General features: G+C 37.4%; 2 protein-coding genes across 2 annotated transcripts; both read left to right on the forward strand.

Annotated features, from left to right (window-relative positions):
• Nucleotides 1-2,732: 2,732 nt before the first annotated feature.
• On the forward strand, nt 2,733-6,333 carry LOC146390162 (low affinity immunoglobulin gamma Fc region receptor III-A-like). The gene is made up of 8 exons (XM_084918093.1): nt 2,733-2,786; nt 2,866-2,919; nt 3,175-3,435; nt 3,766-4,023; nt 4,104-4,247; nt 4,464-4,517; nt 5,610-5,678; nt 5,978-6,333. The coding sequence occupies exons 1-8, from the start codon at nt 2,756-2,758 to the stop codon at nt 6,067-6,069; spliced, it is 963 nt and encodes a 320-aa protein (XP_084774219.1). The 5' UTR covers nt 2,733-2,755; the 3' UTR covers nt 6,070-6,333.
• Nucleotides 6,334-12,032: 5,699 nt separating this feature from the next.
• LOC146390163 (low affinity immunoglobulin gamma Fc region receptor III-A-like) lies at nt 12,033-15,613 on the forward strand. Its single transcript, XM_084920856.1, has 7 exons — nt 12,033-12,102; nt 12,191-12,244; nt 12,456-12,707; nt 12,889-13,140; nt 13,237-13,365; nt 13,640-13,693; nt 15,495-15,613. The coding sequence occupies exons 1-7, from the start codon at nt 12,072-12,074 to the stop codon at nt 15,611-15,613; spliced, it is 891 nt and encodes a 296-aa protein (XP_084776982.1). The 5' UTR covers nt 12,033-12,071.
• Nucleotides 15,614-25,282: the final 9,669 nt, after the last annotated feature.

Consider the following 25,282-nt stretch of genomic DNA (forward strand, 5'->3'; position numbering starts at 1 on the left):
GCAGAAACTAGTAACACATGATGGTCATGTGATTGCATCAGTCAAAGCAACTGAAATGATAAAACATAAAACATAATTGTAAAGTTGCATATAAAATCATCCATGCTGAAAATCCTGACATGTGTACAATAAAGAACAAATTGTATTAAAATAATCTTAGTGTTTTGGCTACAAAACCTTGTTGATTTTTTATTTTTTTTTAATTTGTAAAAGCAAATATAAAAAAAAAGGATAGATAAGAAATATTTGGGGCAGTGATAGCTCAGTAGGTAGCGTGGTCGCCCCATGATCAGAAGGTCGGGGTTTGATTTGCGCCTGATTTACGGCTGCCAACTGCTTCACTGAGTGAATGGGCTAAATGCAGAGAGAGTGATTTCCCCACTGGGATCAATAAAATATTATTATATTTGCATGAATATGAACTCAAGCAGATAGAGTTACCGCACTGCATATTTTTTTTCTCTTTTCATTAAGCTGTTTCTAATTAAATTCAGTTGTGTTTTCACACTCTATCATTTCATATAAATTTAAGTCAAAATTGGTTAAGCTTTTGTATCCACACACAAGCTTAACAATTTATTAGTTCATGAATTCATTTGGACTGAAATATATAAGCCTTTTTTGAAGGTATTTGTTCGATTTTTTTATGTAATTTCTGCATATATGAAAAAAAGACTCGCATGAAGGACACTGACAGCCACCTGGACTGAATTCTTATTTAAATATGACAAGTATAATATGTCCTCATTTGTCATTTGCTTTCTTTTCTTAAGAAAATGATATGTTTTCTATATTATTTTATTTTCACTTTACACTCAAATTGGGTAATATATTGATAACTGAACTGAACTCCATTACCAAGTTTGGTTATGCCTAAAATACTAATAAAATAATAATTAATATCTGAATGTTTGTAGTTTGTAGTGAAACCGATTAGAATATTCTCTTCCACTAATAGTCATCAGAGCAAAGACCTTTTGTGGCTCTGATTCCTTTTGCTTCTGACTACTCTAACAAAATACTCCCTTTGTCAGATCCACCAACTTGTCTCTGTTCAGTATTTCTCTATCACAATTCTTCTTTTTCTCATCCAGTGTCCATTGAGCATGCAACAGGTTTTGTTTTTCCATTACTAATTTCTCTAGATATTCAGATGGGTCTCTTTGTGTAACTTTTGTCTCCACTGACTGAAGCTTGTCTCTGTTTTCCTACTGGTTCTTCCTTATCTCCTGAAGTTCCCCGTTGAGTTTTTTTTTCTGATTCTCCAATTTCTCCTTATTTTTTTTCACTACAGCAACAACAGAAACAACAACAAGACATGTCAATCAATAGATGAAATGCACAAATATGCAAATATTATTTACTCTTTGCAAATATGCAAGGACTAAATGATATTGCAGTATAGCGGATCTTCTCTCGTAGCATTTTATTCCACAATAAACCACATGAAAACATTTTGTTTTTTTTAACCATTTATTAATGTCAACACCATTTACTTAAAAAGATTTACTACAATATCATCAATTCACTCGTGTTTTAAAGTGAAATATGGAGCTTTATGAATAAGTGAGCTGAGACTTAGGTGTAGATTTCCTCATGACACCAACTATCAAACCACCTGCAATCAGTCCAGCAATTGTAAAACCCACCACCTTGGAAGTGTACACTGAACAGAAATAAGATATCTGGCATCAATGAAATCATGTATAGAAGACAGCCCAATTAATATTTAATGCAAATAGCTCTAATTATAAATATCTCAATAGATTAAACAAAAATCATAATATAATTCAAAAACATGTGATATATTCAGCTACTATTTTACAGCTTTACAGCTATTTTACTGTAATAAATCAAAATGAAATATAATATAGGCGTATCAAAACAATTTACTGACTCGTGATAACAGCCCTGATTTTATTTCAAAAGCAATTAATTTATACTATTATTAAAATAAATATTAAATTTAAATAAATATGCATTTTATAAAGTTTACCGATATAAGGTTACATGAACAAGTAAGCCGACCTCCGCTTATGTCAGACTCAGTTAAATTTAAGGTCAAAGTTCTCCAGTAAAATCATTTTTGCTTCCATATTTGTGATGTCTAATCTTAGGTAATCTTAGTCTTTGAAGATTTAAGTTGACCTTGGTGCACTCATGACAAACTTGATGGCATGATAGAGAAAATAAATTCTGCCTTATCAGACTATCGTTACACCCCTTGTACTTTATAAGGTTCAATGTTCATTTCATCTGTAAATAATATATGTACTGAGGAGTGTAAAATGGCTAACAGCAGAGGGCAGAGTGGAACTAAGAAAAAGCGAAGGGAGAGGAAAACAGCCCGTACTGAGTGTTATAATGTGGAGGAATGAAGATTAGTTCTGGATAGTTTTTATCTTGGGTTCAATCCGCTGTGTAATCATTTGCCCCCCATTAGTCCAAGTATCTTTGTTTTGAAATGCTTGAGCTGGAACTCTAAAAACAAAGAAATAACCCCCCAAAAATGGCAATAAATAATTAATAATGTTAATTAATTAAATAAATAATTTAACTCTCCAAAACAGTAGCAAATAGCCAGAGAATGTGTCACATCTGTGACATTATTAGTGTATAGCACTAATATCTATTTCTACTTACAAGTTACACCATCAGCATCAGCAATACATTAAACAAGAAGAGGAAGTCCCAACCTACATCCTGCCTTTGTTGTATTTCAGTCTAATGTTCTCACAGTCAACAGTAACACAACATGGAGATTACAACTCTCAGCATCCGACTTTGTAAGTACTGATTCTACCAATTAATCATTCAATAGCAATCGCATATGTCTGATGCACAAAATTCCATTTGTCTCTTTAGTCACTGCTGTTTTAGTCCTGGTGGCTGTACAAGCTGACCACAGTAACTTTGCTGGTGAGTAAGAAGCAGTTACTTGATATACCTGATATAAACTGAAATTTAAGATTTCAACTACCTTCAAAACTGTTTGAAGCTCTGAAACTGTAGTCTTTAATGGTCTGCCTTTTTTAACACAAGCAGATCCTGCCTAGAAAGTAATGTCACTGCTTCACAATCTAACAAAATTTGCACTTTTTTAAAATATTTTTTTCTTGTTTTAAGAACAGATAATTCATTTAATTGCTTTCCTTCTTATTATCTCTGTCTCAGGTGCAGTTTTTGCTCGCATTGTTCCAGACAGGCTTCAGTTCTTTGAATATGATAATGTCTCTGTACATTGTGAGGAAGATAACAGCATCAATGAATGGACTGTGAAGTGGAAATCCCATAAAATAGCAAACGCTTCCCTCACATTGAATATATCAGCATCACTCTGCACAATTTCTCCCATCTTTGAAAGACACAGTGGACAATACTGGTGTGAAAATGAAAAGGGAGAACGAAGTGAGGTTGTGAACATTTCTGTCACTGGTATGTTGGGTGACTATATGCTTTATTTATATGTTAATACTAACCTTTCTTTAAAATATCCCCTTATAAGGGGACAATCAAGATGAATATGAAGCACATTATTTATACTCAACAATGCACTAATACTCAATATTATCTGTTAACAAGAGATTACAAAAGTAGATAAGGGTACAGAGTAAAACCTATTACCCAGCAGAGTCTATAATACAAGGCTGGACCTACTATAGTTGTTTTAACACTTTTCATAAAAATGTAATTTTCCATAGTCGGATGTTTACTAAAACATGTAAAAAATTAACTGATAAAATATATTTTCACCACACTTCCCAGCTGGTTTTGTAATCTTGGAAAGTCCAATCATCCCTGTGAAGGAGGGAAATGAGGTGACCTTTAATTGTACAAACAAGAAAACTCAGTCAGAACACATAACTGACTTCTACAAAGATGGTGTCTCTCTCGGGACCTGGTATCAAAGCAGCATGACCATCAAAAATGTCTCCAAGTCTGATGAAGGACTCTACAAGTGCAGCATTGATGGAGCTGGAGAATCACCAGAGAGCTGGCTAGCTGTTATAAAACAAAGCAAAGGTGATTTAGATCATATATATCCCTGTTTTGTTTGTTTTAATTTGTATTTTTCTTAAATTGCTTTAATATCTTCAATGTAGCCTTTCCAGTGCCTCACAAAGAGACTGATCTTTCACAAAGTCCCCTCCCTAAAAAAGACATTCTGCTGTGGACTGTTATCTGTGCTTTATCTGCGGTTCTGTTGCTGCTGGTTGTGGGCCTACTTCTTCATAAGAGGCACAAAGGTATGGAAAATTTGTCTTACAGACTTCATTAACATAATATTATTAGCATACTAATTAAAATATAAGCAATGTTTTGCATGATTGTAATAGATCAAAACAAGATTAGCAGGATTGCTAATTCTTCTAATGTATTAGCTGCTGACTTTGATTATTAGGCATCATTACATTAATCTTGACTTATCGTATTTGCTATCACTCCTCTGCTCTTTCTTTCAGTATCAGCCTGTTTTTCATCAGTACGGCTTTCACACTCACATGAAGACAACACCGGTGAGAACCTTGTTCAGTGGAATGTTGCTAATGCATTTCCATGTGAAAAACACAAAATTTGAAGTTGCCAAACCACTTTGGCCTTTTCTCTAGATCCCACCCCTATGTGACAATTTTAGATTAACATATAATTTAAATTGAGTTTAGTGTTATTTTATTATCAATAACAATCATTTTGTTTGGCCAAAGCCATATTTTCTCTTTTTTCAGCAGCTTTGCAAGCCTACAATTCAACAGTACCCTATGAACGGTCCTCTTCCACTTTCACACCTGTAGAAAGAGATGAGTGTAAATAAGAGAGATGCATTTAAGGTAGTCTCATCAGTGGAGGAAAATATAAATAAATAAATAAATAAATAAATAAGAAAAGTCAAGACATACAAAAAGTTAAATCATCAACAGTCCAATCTGTGTAACAATAGCCAAATCTGAGCAAAGGTCCCCCATAACTGATTCAGAATAAGCCAAATTCCCTCTATAGTAACTATAGTATATTAAAGCCATACAAAATTTATCCTCATGCTATGCACATTTACAGAGTCGCAGGCCCTTCAAAGAACATAGTTATGGTTCAAAATGTAGCATTTTTGATTAATATATTTTCAGCATTTTGAAATTCTCTTAATTTATTAAGTGTGGAAGCTTATATTCAACTGATGCCATTTTTATCGTTACAAGTTGTTACACTTATTTGTCAAGTGTCACTCACACAGGGAATATATGAACTTACAGAGCAATGGAAAAAAACAAAAAACCGTGCAGTTAACAAATACTGAGATTATGAACATAAGGATTTAAACTGTTTCTATATCGAAATCATTTGGCAATTTAACAAAGACAAATATGTTTGAGTCATAGTTTAAGGACTGGAAGGATTACAGATTAGCCACCTGGAAATAGTTAGGGTCATTAAAACTCCAGCATAATTATTTGTTTTAAAAGGCTTAATAGTAGTAAAGTAGTAGTAAAGAAAGGTAAAGTTTTATTAGTCCTTTACACTTCATGACTAAATGAATGAAATACTTAAATAAATAACAATAGTGTGACAAAGAGCATTTTAGTGTTTAGGTTTTATCTTATGTTTGTTGTTAGATGGAGACAGTTCCATTGATCCAGACGATGTCATGTATGCCACTGTTAAAAACCACTGGAAGAAAAAAGGTACCCAAACACACACGCACACACATATCTATCTATCTATCTATCTATCTATCTATCTATCTATCTATCTATCTATCTATCTAGTGATCAGTATTAATAATGATTTGTAAAAAATAATAATTCAATATGCATGTTTTACAAATGGAAAGAAAAATAATTTCCCATCTGTTCTGTTCATCCTGATGTGATGACCAAATGACAAAGTTTCTGGGATTTTGCTACCTGGACAATTGAACATGCATTAAGAGAAAAAAAAAAGTTTATTGATAAAGAGTCAGATACCTTTGTTTCCAACACAGAACGAAAAGTGTCCAGAGAAGAAATGAATCCATGCTGTCAAGAAGAGACTGTCATCTATTCTTCAGTCAAGTATGTTCAGCCTCATACATAGTTTATTTGCTGGACTTATAGTAAACCATTATCTAATGTTGGCCTAGCATGTGTCACAAATGAAAAAAACTGAGAAAGACATTAAAAAAAGACAAAATGATCACTAATAATATTATTTTGAAATATGAAAGAACAGCCTTAACTGTCATTACAGGTATCATCCCAAAAAGATAGCCCCTCCCCCAAATGGCACATTAAAGGTCTTTTATATGTATGTTGGAAATTAATTTTATCTGCCTATGAACTTTTAAAGAATGTCAGCATTTGTCTACATATCTCTTTCTCCATTCATTGTAATTTTAAATAGCATCAATAAAGGAAAAAGAAAGCAAGTACTGGGGTTTTGTTTTTTGTCAGCAGTTATTATAGTGCAAGGTTTTATTGAACACTGGTGTCACAGGACAGTGTTTGGAATTGACTCAAATTAACTTTACTTACAATTTATTCCTAACCCTATTCATATTAACAGATCACGATTTCAGGAAGTACAAAAAGTACAGAAACCACTGGAGAGCCAAATATATTTCACTTCCAAAAAAATATCAATAAAGTTCTACTATCATTTCCTCAAGTTCAAATAATTATATCTTCTTTCTGAAATAATTATATTCAAAGTATGTTGGATATGATTGCAGTGGCAAAAGTAACTTCTGCATTTTGTTACAGATACACACAAACTTACCACGTTCAGTAACGGCTGTTTTGGGGGGTTTTCCAGCACAGTTTCAAAGTGTGTGAGTTAGTGGGACAGTTGACCTAGACTGACCCCCCCCCCCTCCACACACACACACACATACACATACTGCCTCTATTTTGGTCTCTGTCTTAGTCACATTAGTGTCAGATAACCACTTTGTCTTACTTTCTCGGTTTGTCAACGGCTGAAGATGCTGTGCATATGAACACAGCTGCTACCTCTTTTTAAATACATTCACTGTGGTTAGTTACTAACACAGTGTGGACTGCTTTTAGATTTTCCCATTAACATATTAAACCAATTACATCTCTTAAATTACACCCTGTCGAATGCAGCATTGTATGTCTGAAACACACACTCAAATTAAGTTCAACCTGAGGTAACTGACACATGAACTCACACTAGTTCATGAACTGACCCAAGTACTTCATTCAATGAAATTTAAGGTCATCAATGGCTCAGTGCTTCTCCCTAATGAGCCACTGTGGGAAGTTATACACATATATAAAAGAAAGACATGAAACATGCAGTCTTTTGGTTTTGAGTGGTGTGTACAGCTCTGCAAGCAAATTAGCAGCAGTTTAGGGGATGCAGAGTCTAGCCAGTTATTTTTTGGGCCATCATGTGACTTCAGAAATTTTACATATGACAAGCATCACCGTCTCTTCAGTACCAGTTCATCAGCTTACCCATGTTGGTAAAAGGCTCTCTGTTCTCATTCTATGACCAAGTTTTTGTATACTTGCCTTTATGTCTTTGTGCTACAGTGCCCTTATCAAGCTTCTGCTCCACTTCACAGCTGTGCTCACCATTCAGATGCTGGTTAAACTCTTACTGGATTCACACCACCGAACCCCATGTTCTGTTTTTTTCTTGGATGGATATCTTTACCACATATACCCTCCTGCCACCAACGTTCAAAGAGAACTCTGGAATTCAGGTCAGCCACCTGGACATACAGGTTTTGATTCCACTCACGGGCATAGGGAGGAGAGAGACAGGGCAGTAGGGGATTCTCTGGCTGGCTGGAGTGACATCGAATAACCAGCTCACAAAATAAAACTAAATTAAAACCAGACATTATGATATAGACTTAAAATTTGCACTGATGTATTTTCTAAATTCTATTGTATTGGAAATTTCTTTATTCTATGTATTGATCATTTACTCCTGTCACCAGTTGTATGCATGTGGAATGGTATCACAAGTGGGCCTCATGTTTATTGCACCTTCACAGAGGGCCTATTGAGTGGGTTGAAGACATCCAGGCGTATATATATATATATATATATATATATAATATAAAATTTTCCTGATCTTGACAAGCAGATTTGAGATGTAAGTCTTTATGTAGTGGCTGAGTACATGCAGTGGCGGTCCTAGCCTGTTTGGTGCCCTGGGCGAAAACCCTCTCTGGCGTAAACGGACATTTTCACTATCCCTACTAATTAATGTTATCTTCTTGTATCTCTGTTGTGGTCAGTGCTATCCTCTATGCTGTTGCACGCTGAATCAGCAGGTTGAGGGTCACAGATGCCAACAGACTGAATAAACTGATCCAGAAGGCCAGTAATGTTGTAGGGATGGAGCTGGACTCCGTTAGCGTAGTGTCTGAGAGGCAGATGTTGTCCAAGATAAGGACAATCAGGGATAATACCTCCCACCCACTCCATGACGTACTGGCTAGTCACAGGAGCACGTGAGTGAGAGACTGAGATTACCAAAAAGCACCACTGAATGACACAGGAAATCATTCCTGCCTGTGGCCATCTCCCTGTACAACTCCTCCATCTAATACACTGTAAACACTGCAATAATTACATTCTTTTTACACACGCTCTTTTCTACTCTGTAATATTCTTGTCAATTTTCTTGATATTTATTTATAATTACCTCTGTTAATTCTTGATATTTATATTGAGTGATCTGTATATATTAGTGCTATTTCTTAAATGTGTAAAATCTGTAACACAATGTATTGTTTGGAGTGTAGTCTGTTACTGTTACTATTTTTAGAATTTCTTCTTGGAGCAACTGTAATCCACATTATTTCCTTAGGGATTAATAAAGTATTCTGAATATGATTCTGATTGTTTCAGGATACATGACCTGCCATTATCCAATGACACATCTGCTTACCTGTATCTTTTGCTCGTTTCTCCTCCTCTTTTTTGCAGGTGAATTTTTGCAGTTGAATTTTTTGCATGTGTATTTTTGCAGGTGAATATTTTTGCAGGGTCATTCAAGTTCATCACTTTTGTAGTTTAATTTTTGCAGGTGAAATTTTGCAGATGAATTATTTGCAGGTGAATATTTGATGGTGAATTTTTTGCAGGTGAATTTTTGCAGTTGAATTTTTGCCGGTGAAATTTTGCAGTTGAATTTTTGCAGGTGACATTTTGCAGGTGAATCTTTGATGGAGAATTTTTTGCAGGTGAATTTTTGCAGTTGAATTTTTTGCATGTGCATTTTTGCAGGTGAATATTTTGCAGGGAAATTTGGAGGATAAAAATTCAGTGTTATAAATTCAATGTCTAAAAATAGTTGAATTCTGATGATACTATATTTCTTCCATATATAGGCAGCAATTTCGGGGGTTGAAAAAGGTGCAGGGTCAATCCTTCCTGATTTCGCAAGGGAAAAGAGTGTCCTCTTTGACCGGTGGTGTATGGCCTGTAAAGCTGCAGACCTAGTTTCAGTACAGGAGTTAATTCTCATTAAGGAATTTAAAAACTGCATCTCCGAGCGAATGGCAGCACAGAATGGCGAACAAAAAGTCTCAACGTCGCAGCAGGCCGCGACACTGGCTGACGAGTTCACACTCGTCCATAAAGCCAGCATCATTAAGCATGAGCGACATGACGCGCTAGCGAAGGCTAGCGGTGCTAGTGGTGAGCAAGACATGGGGGGAGAGGTACCTTTGCCTCATCCCAGGTGAGAATGGAAATGTTTTTACTGTTTTAAAGCTTTCCATTTAATAGCGGACTGCGAGGCCTACAGGCGAAGGCAGTTTCATCCTGGAGACAAAGTCTTAGTGTTGCTATCGGTGCCCGGTTCTGCCCTTTCGTCCCATTTTGCGGGACCTTGTGTTATAGTGAGGAAGGTGTCCGAGATAGATTATGTCCTCAGTACCCCGGAACGCAGGAGGAAAACTCACCTGTGCCACATTAACATGTTGAAACACTACCATGATAGGGAAACCCAGGAGATTGTTGCCAACACAGCAGCCAGCAGTTCTGTCTCTGGCGCCTCACTAAGCATAGAGGCCAGTGCTGACGACGACCTCCTTGTGCTTTCTGAGGGACAACAGTGTGGGCGGTTGGCGAATTTGTCTTATTTAGCCAAGGTAACGGCCCACTTGTCTCATCTTTTCCCTTCACGATCATGATATCAATGATATCAATGTTGGTGACGCAACCCCAATTAAACAGCATCCGTACCGCTTCCCCATGGGAAAGCGCGAGGTGATGAAGAAGGAAGTCAGTTGTTTAGTAGAGAACGGTTTGGCACGACCCAGCCAAAGCCCTTGGAGCTCCCCGTGTTTGCTTACGCCCAAGTCTCATGACAACCCCACGTTTCTGCACCAACTACTGGAAGGTAAATGCAGTGACAGTCTCTGATTCTTTTCCACTTCTTTGTATGGAGGATTGCATTGACAATATAGGTTCTGCCAAATACATTTCCAAATTGGACCTTCTTAAAGGGTATTGGCATGTGCCTTTGACCCCCAGGGCCTCCAACATTTCCGCATTTGTCACACCCGACCATTTCATGCAGAACACGGTGATGGCGTTTGGCATGAAAAACGCACCGGCCACATTCCAGCGTTTAATGCAGCTGGTGTTGGGGGATGTGCCTTGGTGTAATGTGTACTTGGATGATGTAGTGATATACACGGAAACGTGGAAAGAGCATCTGGCTATCCTACAATCAGTGTTTCAGCGACTGGCTGAAGCCTCGTTAACTCTAAATCTCGCAAAGTTTGGGTCTGCCGGACCTACAGGGGCCTGGCTAGCTAAGGGTATATCAAGGGTGTGAAGCCGAGTCTCCAATTGAGTAATTCTGGCCTCCAGAGCTGCAAATAGGCTACATTTATTACAAATATCATTACAGCTAAAGGAGGAGTAAATAAATGTCATGGTCCTGAGTCTGACAACTCAGTGTTTTGTGTTTCTTTATATTATTCTATGTTCTTGTTTATTCTGTTATGTCTTTTGCTTAGGTTTGCTGTGTTAGAGTTTTGTTTTATGCCTGCCTATGTTCCCTCTGTCTGTCCATGGTGTCACTGTGTCTGCTCGAAAGTCTGTCTGTTAAGTTTAGTGTCTTGTCTGGTCCTCTGTGTCTGTTAGTTTCCTGTTTTATTCTGAAGGTCCTTGTCTTATGTGAGTGTGTTCAGTTAACGTTTCACCTGCCTCATCAGCTGTGACTTCTCCCATTATTTTATTCAAATTTCAACTTAGAATCTTGTAAATGTAATAACCACCCAATTTAATTTTTTGAGTGTGGAGTGGTAGACCAATATAATCAGAAAAAAGTAAATGGCAAGGTATTTTATGAACAAAATTTGATAGAAAGTATTTTCATTGTAACAAATTGAATCAAAATATATCATATGTGTAAGGATTGATCAACTTGTGATAATAGCCCTTATTTCAAAAACTGTCTTTTTTTAAAAAAAAAATGTAATTAATGATATAAATATGGATTTTCTAATACCTGCATAAGGTTATATGAAAAAGTCAGCCTATCTCTGCTTACTTCACACTCGATTAAACCTAAGGAAAAAGTCAACAAAATGTTTCTACTTCCTCTTTTGTGAATTTATTCCGCTTTAACATTAACTTGACCTTAGTGCACCTATCACCTATCTCTTATCAAATTTCAGCCTTGCCAGACTGCCACTGCTCCCCTTGTATTCAGTGTTAATTTGGCCAGTAAAAATGAGCAATAATATATTTACTGAGGAGTTTAAAATGCAGACTGACAGCAGAGGGCAGAGTGGAACTGGCAAAAAGAAAAGGGAGAGGAAAAAAGTCATTAGTGACTTAAGATTGGTTTGATTTATCTCAGGTTTACTCACTTTATACACACACACACACATATATATATCTATATATCTATATCATAGGTCATACTTGTGACATTATCATCCTCATAGCAGCTGATGATGTGTCCTACAGTTTCTTGGTACCATTTGCATCTGCATCAACATGAGACGAAAATTAAACAGGAAGAGGAAGTTCCGACCTACATTTTGTCTTTGGTGTATTTCAGTCTGATGCTCTCACAGTCTTCAGTGAGACATTATGGAGATTACAGCTCTCAGCATTCGACTTTGTAAGTACTGATTCTACATATCAATCGTTCATTACATTTTCAACTATAACATACGTCTGATTTAGAGCATTTTCATTTGTCGTTTCAGTGACTGCTGTTTTAGTCCTGATCACCGTACAAACTGACCACGGTAACATTGCTGGTGAGTTAAAAATAGTTTGTTCCTGATATAAACGCAAATGTTTGGATTTGATTTAGCGCAAGCAGATCCTGCCCAGCATGTAACACTGATGTCTCAAAATCTAGTGGAATTAGCACTTTCATTTTTTTTAGTAATAGCCACACCTGTTGGAGGATTTTTTGTTTGTTTTAAGAAGAGATAATTGCTTTCCTTCTTCACATCTCTGTCTCAGGTGCAGTTTTCCCGCGCTTTTCTCCAAACACATTTCAATTCTTTGAATACGAGTCTGTTTCGGTACATTGTGAGGAAGATGACAGCATCACTGAATGGAGTGTGAAATGGAAATCCCATAAAATAACAAATTCTTTCCACACATCTACATCACCCTGCACAATTTATCCAATCTTTGAAAGACACAGTGGAGAATACTGGTGTGAAAATGAAGAGGGCAAACGAAGTGAGGCTGTTAACATCACAGTCACTGGTATGTGGTATCTATCTATCTATCTATCTATCTATCTATATGTATATGTATATATATATATATATATATATATATATATATGTATGTGTGTGTATGGTAATATGTGTATTGCCATAGTCAGATGTTTATTAAATCACGTAATGAAGTAATTAATAAAATGCATTTTCATCACACTTCGCAGCTGGATTTGTAATCTTGGAAACCCCGACGCACGGTGTGAAGGAGGGAAATGATGTGACCCTTAACTGTACAAACAAGAAGACTCAGTCAGAACACATAACTGACTTCTACAGAGATGGTGTTTCTCTCGGGACCTGGTATCAAAGCAGCATGACCATCAAAAATGTCTCCAAGTCAGATGAAGGACTCTACAAGTGCAGCATATCTGGAGCTGGAGAATCACCAGAGAGTTGGTTAGCCGTTATAAAAGAATGTAAAAAAAAATTTCTTTTGCATTTTTAAGTATATTTGTGTTTTGTTTTTTGTTGTATATGCTTTAGCATGCTCATGTTTAACATCTTCTTTTCAGCACCTTCCAAAGAGACTGAGCTTTCACAAAGGCTCTTCTCTAAAACACTCACTTTGCTGTGGACTGTTATCTGTGTTTTATTGGTGGATCTATTGGTGGTGGGCTTGCTCCTGCAAAACAAATATGAAGGTATTTGCTAATATGTCAGATATTGCTATCCTAATATTTGGCAGATAATTTAACGTTACTACAAAAAATGTTATATATATATATATATATATATATATATATATATATATATATACATACATACACATAAGACACTATTATGTTTTTTTTAATGTATTAGCTGCTGACATTTTGATTATTATATATATCAATCCGGTAGCATCCCCTACCCCTCTTTGCTACATCTCCCCTGCTCTCTTTCGTACTGATTGATTTTCTTTGTTGTGTCCTTCAGTATCAGCCTGTTTTTCATCACTACAAGGGTCACGCTCATGTGAAGACAACACGGGTGAGAAACACCATCCTCATTTAGTGGCTTTTTCAGTGACTAAAAACTTGCAACATGAGTCCTAGATATGCCCAAGCCAGTTTGCCCATTTGTTTTGATTCCATGACAATTTTAGAGTTTAATGTTACTTTATTTCTAACAGTAATAATTTTGTTCAGACAAAAGCAAATTTTCTTTTACTATAAAAGCTGCACAAACGTACAATATACAGTTCCCTTTAAACTCACCTCTTGTGCACTCAAACATTTAGGCAGAAACATAAGGGCAGACAGCAGAGGTGCTTTTGAGAAGTCTTATCACAAAGAAAAAAAAACACTAATAATGTCTGGATGTTCAATCTGATGTTACAGGCATACAAAAAGTTTAATTAACTACAGGGTCATTCTCTGTAACATCAGACAAATCTGAGTTCCCATATGAGTCCTCTCAAAAACAGCTGATTTTCAAAGTAACTTGTACAGTGCATCCTGAAAGTATTAACAGCGCTTTACTTGTTCCACATTGTGTCATGTTACAGCCGTATTTCAAAATGGATTACATTCACTTTCACCTCAAAATTCTACACCCAATAGAGCGCAATAAGAAACTCAAGAAAAAAAAGTTTAATAGAAAACTAAACTATACAGGTACATAACTATTTACAGCCTCTGCCATGACAATCAAAACTGAGCTCAGGTTCCTCCTATTTCCACTAATCATCTGTCAAATGTTTGTACAACTTGACTGGCGTTCACTTGTGGTATATTCAGTCGATTGGACATGATTTGTAAAGGTGGACACCTGTCTATACAAGGTCCCATAGTTGACAGTGCATATCCAAGTGCAAACCAAGCAATGAAGTCTAAGGACTTGTCTGTAGACCTCTGAGACAGGATTGTATTGAAGCACAGATCTAAGTAAGGGTACAGAAAAAAATTTCTGGCAGTGAGCACAGTGGCCACCATCATTCGTAAAACTGAAGAAGTCTGGAACTACTCCGGTGTTGCATGTGGAGACAGGAGAACCTTCCAATAGGACAACTATTTCCGCAGCACTCTACCATTGAGGCCTGTATAGTAACATGACCAGATGGAAGCCACTCCTCAGTAAATGGCACATGACAGACCACCTAGAGTTGCCAAAAGGAAGGACTCTCAGACCATAGAGAAACAAAATTATCTGATCTGATCTGACCTGAATGCACAGTGTGACATCTGAAGGAAACCAGGTACTGCTCATTACCTTGCCACTGCCATGCCTTCAGTGAAACATGGCAGTCTATTAGCTCTGCGATAGACTGGCGACCTGTCCAGAGTGCACCCTGCTCTCGGATAGCCTCCAGCCCCAAGCACGACCTTAATTTGGATGAGCGGAAGAGAATGGATAGATGTATGTGCCTCAGTTCTCTGAAGAATAGGTGACAGTCTCTTCTTGAAAATATGGATCAATGTCTGCTCTGGATACTTTTGGTCCTGTGATGGACACAAATATATCAAATTCAGAATGTTTCTTTTTTCAGGAAAATATGTAAATTGTATTATTATTTTAATGCCTTCAGTGAAGCATGGCACTGGATTATACTGTGGGGATGTTTGTTTCACCAGAAACTGGGAGACTAGTAAGGGTTAAGGGAAAAATGTTTCCCAAGGAGACATCCTTGATGACCTCAGAAATGTTCAACAAATGCATCCAATTTTCTGAAATGCTGACATTAATTGAACAGTAGTACTTAAAATATTTCTATGATAATGCATCCATAACATGCATGTTAAAATCCTCACATTAAATCAACATAACGCCTCCTTTTTTTCTAACATTTCAGGCTTGCAAGAAGAGTACACACAAGTGGCATATGCTGTACAGAAAGGTAAACTTTTTGAGTCATTTATATTTTGTGGGGGTTTTCAAGAATTAAATGAGTACTTAAATGACAGCATGTGAGAGAATATTTAAGTTTTCAGGTTTAATCTTACATTGTTAGATGGAGACAAATCAAGATGACTCAGTTGCCACTGTGAGCAACCACTGGACAACCACAACTATTGTGTGTGTGTGTGTGTGTATGTGTGTGTGTGAGAGAGAGAGAGTATATATCCACATACACACTTGAAAAGCCTGTTAAAAGCCTAATTGTAGTCTATTGAGCTGTATATGAGCTAAATACTTAACACAGGTGAAAAACGTATTTAAATTACAGGTATATGTATGTAAATTCTAGAATATTCCTCTCACACTGTTTCTTGTTTGCATAAAATAATAATAAAATTTACATATTTTCCTGAAAAAAAAAAATTCTGAATTTGATATATTTGTTTCCGTCACAGGACTAAAAATATCCAGAGCAGACATTGATCCATATTTTCAAGAAGAGACTGTCACCTATTCTTCAGAGAACTGAAGCACATACATCTATGCACCCTGGACAGGTCGCCAATCTATTGCAGAGCTAACACATTGAGACAGACAACCATTCACACTCACATTTACACCTTTGGGCAATTTAGAATCATTAATGAGTCTAACCATACTAATTGACTGATTAATGGAAGCTCATACACAGTTTATTTTCTGGACTTACATTAGACATTAACAGTCCAATTATCCCATAAATATAACGTTTGCTCCTCTTGAATGGCACATCTAAGTTTTTCTATATCTATTTTTTTTTTAAATTGTGAGCTTTTCTTTATCTCTCCAGTCACTGTAATTTATAAAGCCACAATAATAAACAAATAATAAAGAAATAACAGTTTTTAGCAGTTACTGTTTGATGTTTTTTGGGCAACACAAAAGTCACAGGAAGATGCTTGAAGTAGACTGAAATGAACCTTGCTGAAGATTCATTCCTAAGGACCAGAGTTTCAGGAAATGAAAGTAAAAAAAAAAAAAAAACAGTTGAAGAGCCGAATATATATTTTTTATTTATTTATTTTATTTAACCAGGATGATCCCATTGAGATTAAAAACTTATTTTTCAAGAGAGACATGGCCAAGATAGGCAGCAGCAAGTGTCTCACAGTTACAAAAATTACTCAATTAAACATAGGCAGCAACAACACACATGCAAAAATAAATGAAAAATAAATTTAAAAAAAATGTATATAATAAAATTTAATACAATTCAGTAAAAAGGACAAACAATCTAAATGAAACAGTTGCATGTTATGGACTTCGCCTCAAGGATTCTTAGTTTAGATTTAAAAGCACTTAAGTCTCACCAGTGTCAGCTTTGTTTTTATAGATTTAAAAATATGGATATGTACTGATAAATTATCAGAATTATAATATTTCTGATTGTCTGGGGCAAAATTTCCCCGATTCAAATCGAATCGTGGATCGCATTGATTCAGGACCCTGTGAATCGGAATCGAATCAATTGGATTCTAGAAATCAGTGACGATACCCAGCCCTATATAAGGCTGTATAAATCAGAGTTCCTTCGACTGGCCAAAGCAGGCCATCCTACCCTACCTGAGAGTATAACTTACAGTGGTGACAACCATTTGAAGACATTGAGCAGAAGCATTCATATAAACAATGTCTCCATAATCCAGCACAGGTAAAAATGTTGCCGCAACAAGCCGCTTCTTTCTATTAAAAGAAGAAAAAAAAAACTTATTTTGAAAATAAAATCTCAGTTTTAACTTGTGTTTTTTAATGAGATTCTCTACATGCGGTTTGAACGTGAGCAAGTCATCAATCAAGCTACGCAGATATTTATACATGTGAACCAACTCTATTTTATTACCTTCAAGAGTGGTTAAAATAAAGTAAAATTTTATTTATATAGCACCTTTCAAGATAAAATCACAAAGTGCTTCACAGAAGCAGAAACAGACATAAAACCTCAAACAAACAAAAGCAAGTTAAAACAGATACGTTTTAATCTGATTTTTAAAAGAAATGACTGAGTCCATAGATCGCAAAACTCAAAGGGAGCGAGTTCCAGAGTCTGGGAGCCACTGATACAAACGGTCTGTCACCTTTCGTTTTTAACCTTGTATGCTGGACAACCAGCAACCCCTGGTCACAAGACTTCAGGGACCTGCTGGGGCGATAAGGAAGAAGAAGATCACTAATGTAAATTGGAGCTACACCGTTCAGGGCCCTATAGGTCATGATTATAATCTTAAAATGGACCCTGAACTTGACAGGGAGCCAATGCAGTTGAAGCAGCAGAGGAGTGGCATGGGAGTATTTGGGATACTTTGTCAGAAGCCTAGCAGCAGCATTTTGAACACCCTGCAGTCGTTCCAGGGAGGCGTTGCTTAAGCAAGTAAACAAGGAATTACAATAATCTAATCGAGATGAAACAAAAGCATGAATTCGGAGCGTCACACAATGGGACTCAGCCTAGCAATATTTCTTAAATGGTAAAAACAAGAGCAAACCAAAGATTTAATGTGTGTGTCCAGTGTCAGAGCTGTGTCAAATGTAACACCAAGGTTCTTAATGGAGGGTTTAATATAGGGCCTAGATTTTTAACCACGAGGGGAACAAATTTCTCAGGAGCAAAGACATTGACTTCAGTTTTATCAGTATTTAGTTGAAGTTAATTATCAGCCATCCAATCTCGAATGGAATCTATGCAAGACTGTAAGATTTGAAGCTTAGAAACATCAGGTGACCTAAACGAGATATATAACTGAATGTCATCTGCATAACAATGATACGAAATATCCGTAGAAGAGCTAAGAAGTTGCAGAAGCAGGAGTAAATACAACAGAAACAGTAACAGTCCCAAGACAGAACCCTGCAGCACCCCATAGGCGAGAGAGGTGACGGAGGATCTGAACTTAGAGGTAGCCACAGAAAAAGATCGGTCAGGCAAATATGATTTAAACCATTCCAATGCAGAACCCGATATAGCCACCCAGTGGTTTAATCTATCAAACAAAATTCAATGATCAACAGTGTCAAATGCAGAGGTCAAGTCCAGCAACATCAAAACAGTGCACTCTTTAGCGTCATAGTTCATCAAAATATCATTGAAATTTATCAAGAATGTTATGTTCATCTAGAACAACCGTGAATTGCTTGGCCACAACCTTTTCTAAAATCTTGGCAATAAAAGGCAATTTTGAGATGGGTCTGTTGCTCAAAAGCAAAGAATCATCATGTTTGGGTTTTTTTTTTAAAGTGGGTGAATGACAGCACTTTTACAGTAAACAGGGACCTGACCAGAGAGCAGAGATGCATTGATAATTATAAGAACACTAGGACCAATAGACTCAAAATCATTTTTAAACAAAGACCCCGATAAAATATCAAGGTGCAAGGACACTGGTAAAAATCTTTCTAATATGACAGGCTTAGGTAAAATCAGAGCACACAAATGGTACATAGAGGGAGAGATGTTGCTCCTTACATTGCTAATCTTTTCAACAAAGAAAGAAAGAAAGTTTTCACAGTCTTCAATCGAAGAGATTGGGAGGGCAGCAGAAACTGGAGCAACAATATCCTTAATAGTATCAAATAAAACCTTAGGATTACCTCTGCTCTTAGAGACTAGGTTTCAAAAATAAGCAGCCCTTGCATCACGAATTGAAGCCTTAAAAGAAACTAAAAGGTATTTTAGTTTCTTTGTTGAGATGTTGAGCAGATATCAAACATCTGCTCAACATCAACATCTGCTATGCATAAGCACATACCTTTAAAGCATGCTTTAAACAGCAAATGCTGTCGTTTATCCAGGGAGAGGGTTTTGAAACGGGATAGTTTAGTTTTAATAGGGCAAATATTATCTAAAATAGAAAGATAATGATTATTAAAAATATTTGTTAATAAATCAACATCGTTACAAGCAGGCAAAAGTGAAGGAATTGTTTGGGCCCATTTCCTTGATTTCGAAAACAACATGAGCTTTGTTTTGTCTGCATTGAGAACAAGTTTAAGCTGGAGTAAAGAGAGCTGGACAGCTGGACAAGAGTTGAACCACAGCTGTAAATAACTGTCTCATCAGCATAGAAGTGCAAGTATGTATCTGGCACATTTAGACCAAGATTGTTTATGTAAATCATAAGTAGAAGGGGACCTAATACAGAGAGCTCTGTGGCATCCCCTTGTGCACTGTAACAAATTCAGAACATAGACCATCAGATTCAATGCATTTAGACCTATTACTGAGTTCTGAAACCAATAAAGCTATACTCTCACTTCCTTGGGCTCACACAATTAGGTCTTCTTTCTAAAACAGCTATAATCAAAGTAAGTTTCAGTGGCAACCAGTAGATTCTGCCTAATATTACACATACTAACATACAAATATTACCTTTAATAGTGTTTTTATTTAAATTTGGAATGTTTTTTTCTGCGCCAATTCCAAGTGTGTAAGATGTTGACAGCTGACCTAGACTGAAGGTCACTCCCACCCATTGTCTCAACATTGGTCTCTGTCTTGGTTACATTGTTAGTATCAGTTAAACCGCCTTCTTTTCATGGCTCGGTTTGTTACCTGAAGATTCTGCTTATATAAACATAGATGCTGCTTCTTTTTAAATACATTTACTGTGGTTAGCAACCAACATAACAGCACACTGATGTTTTATGTTCCCGTTAACATATTAAACCACAGACATCTATTAAAAAAACACACCCTCAGTAATGCAGCACTGTGTATTTCTGAAACCCACACACTCAAATGAGGTTTACTGACACATGAACTGACACTAAACTTTAACATTTCTGTTAGTGATAATAGTTCTGTTAAGCTTGTATTAAGCATTTTTATTCAGCCAATTAGAATGAAAATGAAAATGAAATGCCACAGTGTTTAAAAAATAAATAAAAGGATACATAAAGTGCTCAAACTCTCAAATCTTAAAAGTTTTCATTTATATTTCAATCAGTCAGAATGACATTGAAAAGTGAAACTTAAATATAAGTTGCACTGTGTTTAAAAGTCAGTATGATACTGGTTTGAAGAAATACAATTGAGGAAAAGCTATATCTTTAATATATATTTAATCCCAAGTCTCCAGATTTAAAAATTTTAAAAAATCATCATTGATAGTATTTTCTTAGCCAGAGATACCATGAACAAAACTGGACTCACATTTAATTTGCATGATACGGTTACTGTGTTCAGAGTCTGCTTAAACAGCACTTGGGCTCCTCAACCACAAACTCATATGCCCCAACTCTCCCCTTCGAGAGTTGCAGCACATTCACTTCTTTTCTTCACTGAGCCCTGGGATAAGAGAATCATTTTAAGAGCCAAGTAATACGAATTTCAGATCGTTTTCAGTGTGATTAAGGCAGTGGGTCTGCTTCAGTTGTGTTTCAGTGAGAATCGTAGTCATGTTTGCGGTGTGATGCTGCAGCTGGATTGCGTAGTGGTAAGACTACATGCCTTTGGAACTTCAGGGCATATGTATCCAGTAGGGGTGAAGCCGTCACTCATTAATTTAGCTGAAACTCCCCACATGGATTTGGTCAATCACATAGAAAAGAGTGTGGCTGCTGCTAAGCCACCTCTTTGTCCTCCACCAGCCAAAAAAAACGTGTTCAAGTTCTGCGTGGAAGCATTTTACAGTCAGTGCTGCAGATAAAACCAATGTGATATGTAATGTGTGTAAAATTCCAATCAGCAGAGACAGAGATATCAAACATCTACTCAACATCAACATCTGCTGTGCATAAGCACATACACTTAAAACATCCTCTCCTGGTACTGTCTGTAGTCGGTATCTGTAGCCAGTCTTGTCAATGATCTCACTGCGGTGATTCCGGCCTATGCAGAGCAGCAGTAGGGACAGAGCATCTCCTTGGTAGATCCTGCACGTGATGGTGACTTGTGCTATGGGCTTGAGGTTGGCCTCTAGTGTTGTACGCCACATCCCCACTGAGTTCCTGATGAAGGCTCTTAGGGTCGTGTTGATCTTATACAGTTCTAGGCATTCCAGGATCCGTGTGTGGGGCATTGAGTCATAGGCCTTCTTGTAATCAATCTAGGCAGTGCACAGGTTGGTCAGTCTGGTCTTGCAGTCTCGGCAGACTGCTTGGTCTGCCAGTAGCTGGTGTTTTGCGCCTCTGGTATTCTTGCCCATCCCTTTCTGTGCCCCACTCATGTATTGAGCCATTTGCCTGTTCATCTTAGCTGCTATGATGCCTGACAGGAGCTTCCATGTGGTGCTGAGGCAGGTTATTGGTCGGTAGTTGGATGGGACCGGTCCCTTCTGGGGGTCTCTCGTCAACTAGCAGCTGGTTCATTTGTGCTGCCAAACGCTCGTGGAGTGCAATCAGCTTCTTTAGCCAGTAGGCGTGAACCATGTCGGTTCACTGAGCTACTAGTTGCTTCTCCATCATTAGGGATGTTGGCTTTCAAAGCATCCATAGGTTCCTCATCCTATTCATGTAACCCCTTCCGCCAGGGGCTGTGAGAGTACTCCCTTCTTTCGAATGTTGGAACACTGCGCTAATAGTTGTTTCGCCGTCATTGTGGATGTTGGGTATCGAAACATCCATAGGTCCAGGCGACGTCCGAGCTGGCATGCCTTCATATTTATCTGTCTCGCTCATGTCTATGAATCACTGAGTTAAAAGATAGGATCATGGCAAAACTTGAAAGTTTGATCTCTGGATAATAACCCATTTCCTACTTTGAAAAAAAAAGAATGCCAAGTTGTGATTTGCAGGAAATGCAGATCATGTGTTGTAAACTTGAACCAAATTCAGACAGGCACAAGCAGATTGCAGAGAACAAAAATCCCTTCAAATCATCCCTGAAGATCTTTCCCCTCCCTAAAGACAGTTATGACCTACGTGTCCTCCCAGGAACAGGAAATACTGAACAAAATATGCAAAAAAAAAAAAAACCCTAGAATTAAATGAAATTATTAATTAAAAAATACAGTTCTTAGTACAAAGACTTTGCTTAAATTTTTTAAAAAAAATTTAACATGGTAACAAATCCGGTCAATTCTTAGCTAAACAGTTAAAGATAAATAAAGAAAAAACAACTACATGTGGTGTTAAAGACTTATCTCGGAACACAATATATGACCCTGAAAGAATAAACAACATTTTTAGGGATTTCTATTAAACTTTATATTCACCACAAATAAAATCTACAGTTCTTCCGATGAATTGCTCCTTACATAATTCTTCTTCTACCCCACTGCAATCTGGAAATATTAAATATTTAGGTATTAATGTCTCTCCTAAGCTTGCAGATTTGACTAAATTAAACCACATCCCACTTTTAAAGACAGTAGAAGGCGATCTAGCCAGATGGAAATCTCTAACCATTTCACTCATGGGAAGGGTCGCCGCAATAAAAATGATGGTCTTGCCAAAAATAAATTATTTATTTTCAATGATCCCGTGTAAACCATCATAAGACTGGTTCAGATCTCTAGATTCACATATTTCTAAATTCCTTTGGAATGATAAACCACTGTGTATCAACTTAAAAATGCTACAAAGGACCAAGGATAAAGGAGGACTAGATCTGCCTAACTTTCAACACTACTTCTTAGCCAGCAGGCTTCAATTCATCTCTGGATGGTTAAAACATACCTTCTTAGATGAGCCTTGGCTAGATGTAGAACAGGCACTATGCAATAATCTAGAGATGTCAGACCTACCATTAGCTCAAACATCAAATGACATGATTGCTTTAAAAGCATCAACATCAGCTCTTCTCTGACAGCATGGTGGGAGTTTCTAACAATTACAGAGTCTTCATTAATTCCATGCAAACGTACACCTATCTGGAACAACCCTGACATATTACAAAACAATAATATGATTAACTTCCCAGATTGGAGTGGTAAAGGAATTAAATACTTGGAGCATATTTTAGAAGGAACAGACTTTATTCCATTTGACAGACTAGTTATACAATATGGGATCAACAAGAAAAGATTTTTTTTAGAATTTGAACAAATTAAATCCATAGTAAAAAAGAAATTTAAACCCAGTAAAGGTGAGTTACAAACACCACGAAGTGTGGTACAATGTCTTACTGTTATAGCCACCAAATTATTGCCTAAAATATACAAAACACTTTCTAAAATAGATGAATCAATATCCCTTCCTATTGCTAAATGGGAAGCAGATTTATCGATCAGCTTAGACCAAAACGTCTGGTATCAGGTATGCTTGAAAACCTTTCAATTGATTAGAAATTACAGTCTTCAAAACAATACAAAATATTACATAAAAATACTACATTAGATCAATCGCTCTAGGCGCCTTTGATCGGCTCCATCACCTAGCGGGGTGGGGGGTCGTGGTTTTGTCCTGCCTTCACTAGTATCGCTGTTGCGAGGGTAGGTGCAGACTTGGGGTGTCTCGGGATTCCCTAGGGACGTTGTCCAAGGAGAGCACCGCCCGGGGAGCCGTGGTCATGTTCTGGTGGGGGCTCTGGTAACTCTTGGGTGGTGTTTTCCTGATGGCTGCGTGCAGCAGGGCTGGGGTAGGTTTGCGCTGGCAGACATGGATCACTGGCCTGGTGGCCTAGCTGCCCCTGGGCAGGCTTGGGGGCTTGGGGTTCTGGGGGTGTTCCGCCTCCGGGTTGGGACTCTGGGTGGGCCCAGGGGCCTTGTGCCCTGGCTGGTATGTCGCTGTGGTTGTGGGTTGGTGCGTGCGTGTAGGCCCTGCCCTGGCGTGGGGGGCCTCTGATGCGCCGGCGGAAATAGGGGTGTCTTCAACTGGCGGGGAGTTTGTCACATCCTTGGTCTGGATGGGCCTGAGCCCCCTGGCCGTGGTGTATTCCGGGTAGTGGGTGTGCCTACTGGGGTCAGTGGGGAAGCTGGCCCCAGGGTGGGGCTTCTCGCCCCCCATCCCTACTTCCCTAAGATAAGAAGGAGTCTCACCATCTGCCTAATTTCCCTCAGTGCCTGGACATCTCAGTCGAAATTACCCCACTGTGTGCTATCCTATACGTCTATAAGTAAGTGACACAATTGTGGTATTGTTAAAACTTGTGATCAGTACATAAAATAAAGAAATTTCCATCACACTTATCATTTCCAAGTAAGACTTTTCCCAATCTACCAATTTGGAAACCTCGCCAGCGATTCTACTTTCTGAGGTGGCTGAGGAAGTTGAATCCCAGCATCAATTCAATTTTCTACAGGAGTGCGATCAAGAGCTTGCTGACAAGCTGCATTACAGTTTGGTATTTATACATGTGTGTATATATATTTTTATTTTTATTTAGTCTGTTAATATTTGTTATATTTTTTACTGTACTGCTTAGTTACTTGTCTTCTGCTTGTCATACACATTTGATTGCAATGTTGACCCTGTGCTAACTTGCATATGACAAATGAAAACTGAAACTGAAACAAACCTCAATTCAGCAGTTCACCTTAAACTCAGTTAACATCCTCCTTTCCCATTTTTTGCAGAGCTCCTGGTTTATCCCCACTTCAGTTCTCAGTGTATTCTTTAAATTGTCAATTTCAATAAAACCTTTAAAATGCCTCTGACTGTTAGAGTCTGACTTCAGAGTCCATCTCAGCCATCATGACATTATAACCGTGACTTACATGTATTTCTTTCACTGCCATGATTTCTGTTAGATTAATGTAATTATTTTGCTATATACTAAGATACAGCTGTCTTTTTCTTAAGCCTATGTTATGCTTAACCTCCTCACTA

This window comes from Perissodus microlepis, chromosome 3 (genome assembly GCF_051167445.1).
Source record: "Perissodus microlepis isolate ML-2025 ecotype Zambia chromosome 3, ASM5116744v1, whole genome shotgun sequence".
Lineage (NCBI taxonomy): Eukaryota > Metazoa > Chordata > Actinopteri > Cichliformes > Cichlidae > Perissodus > Perissodus microlepis.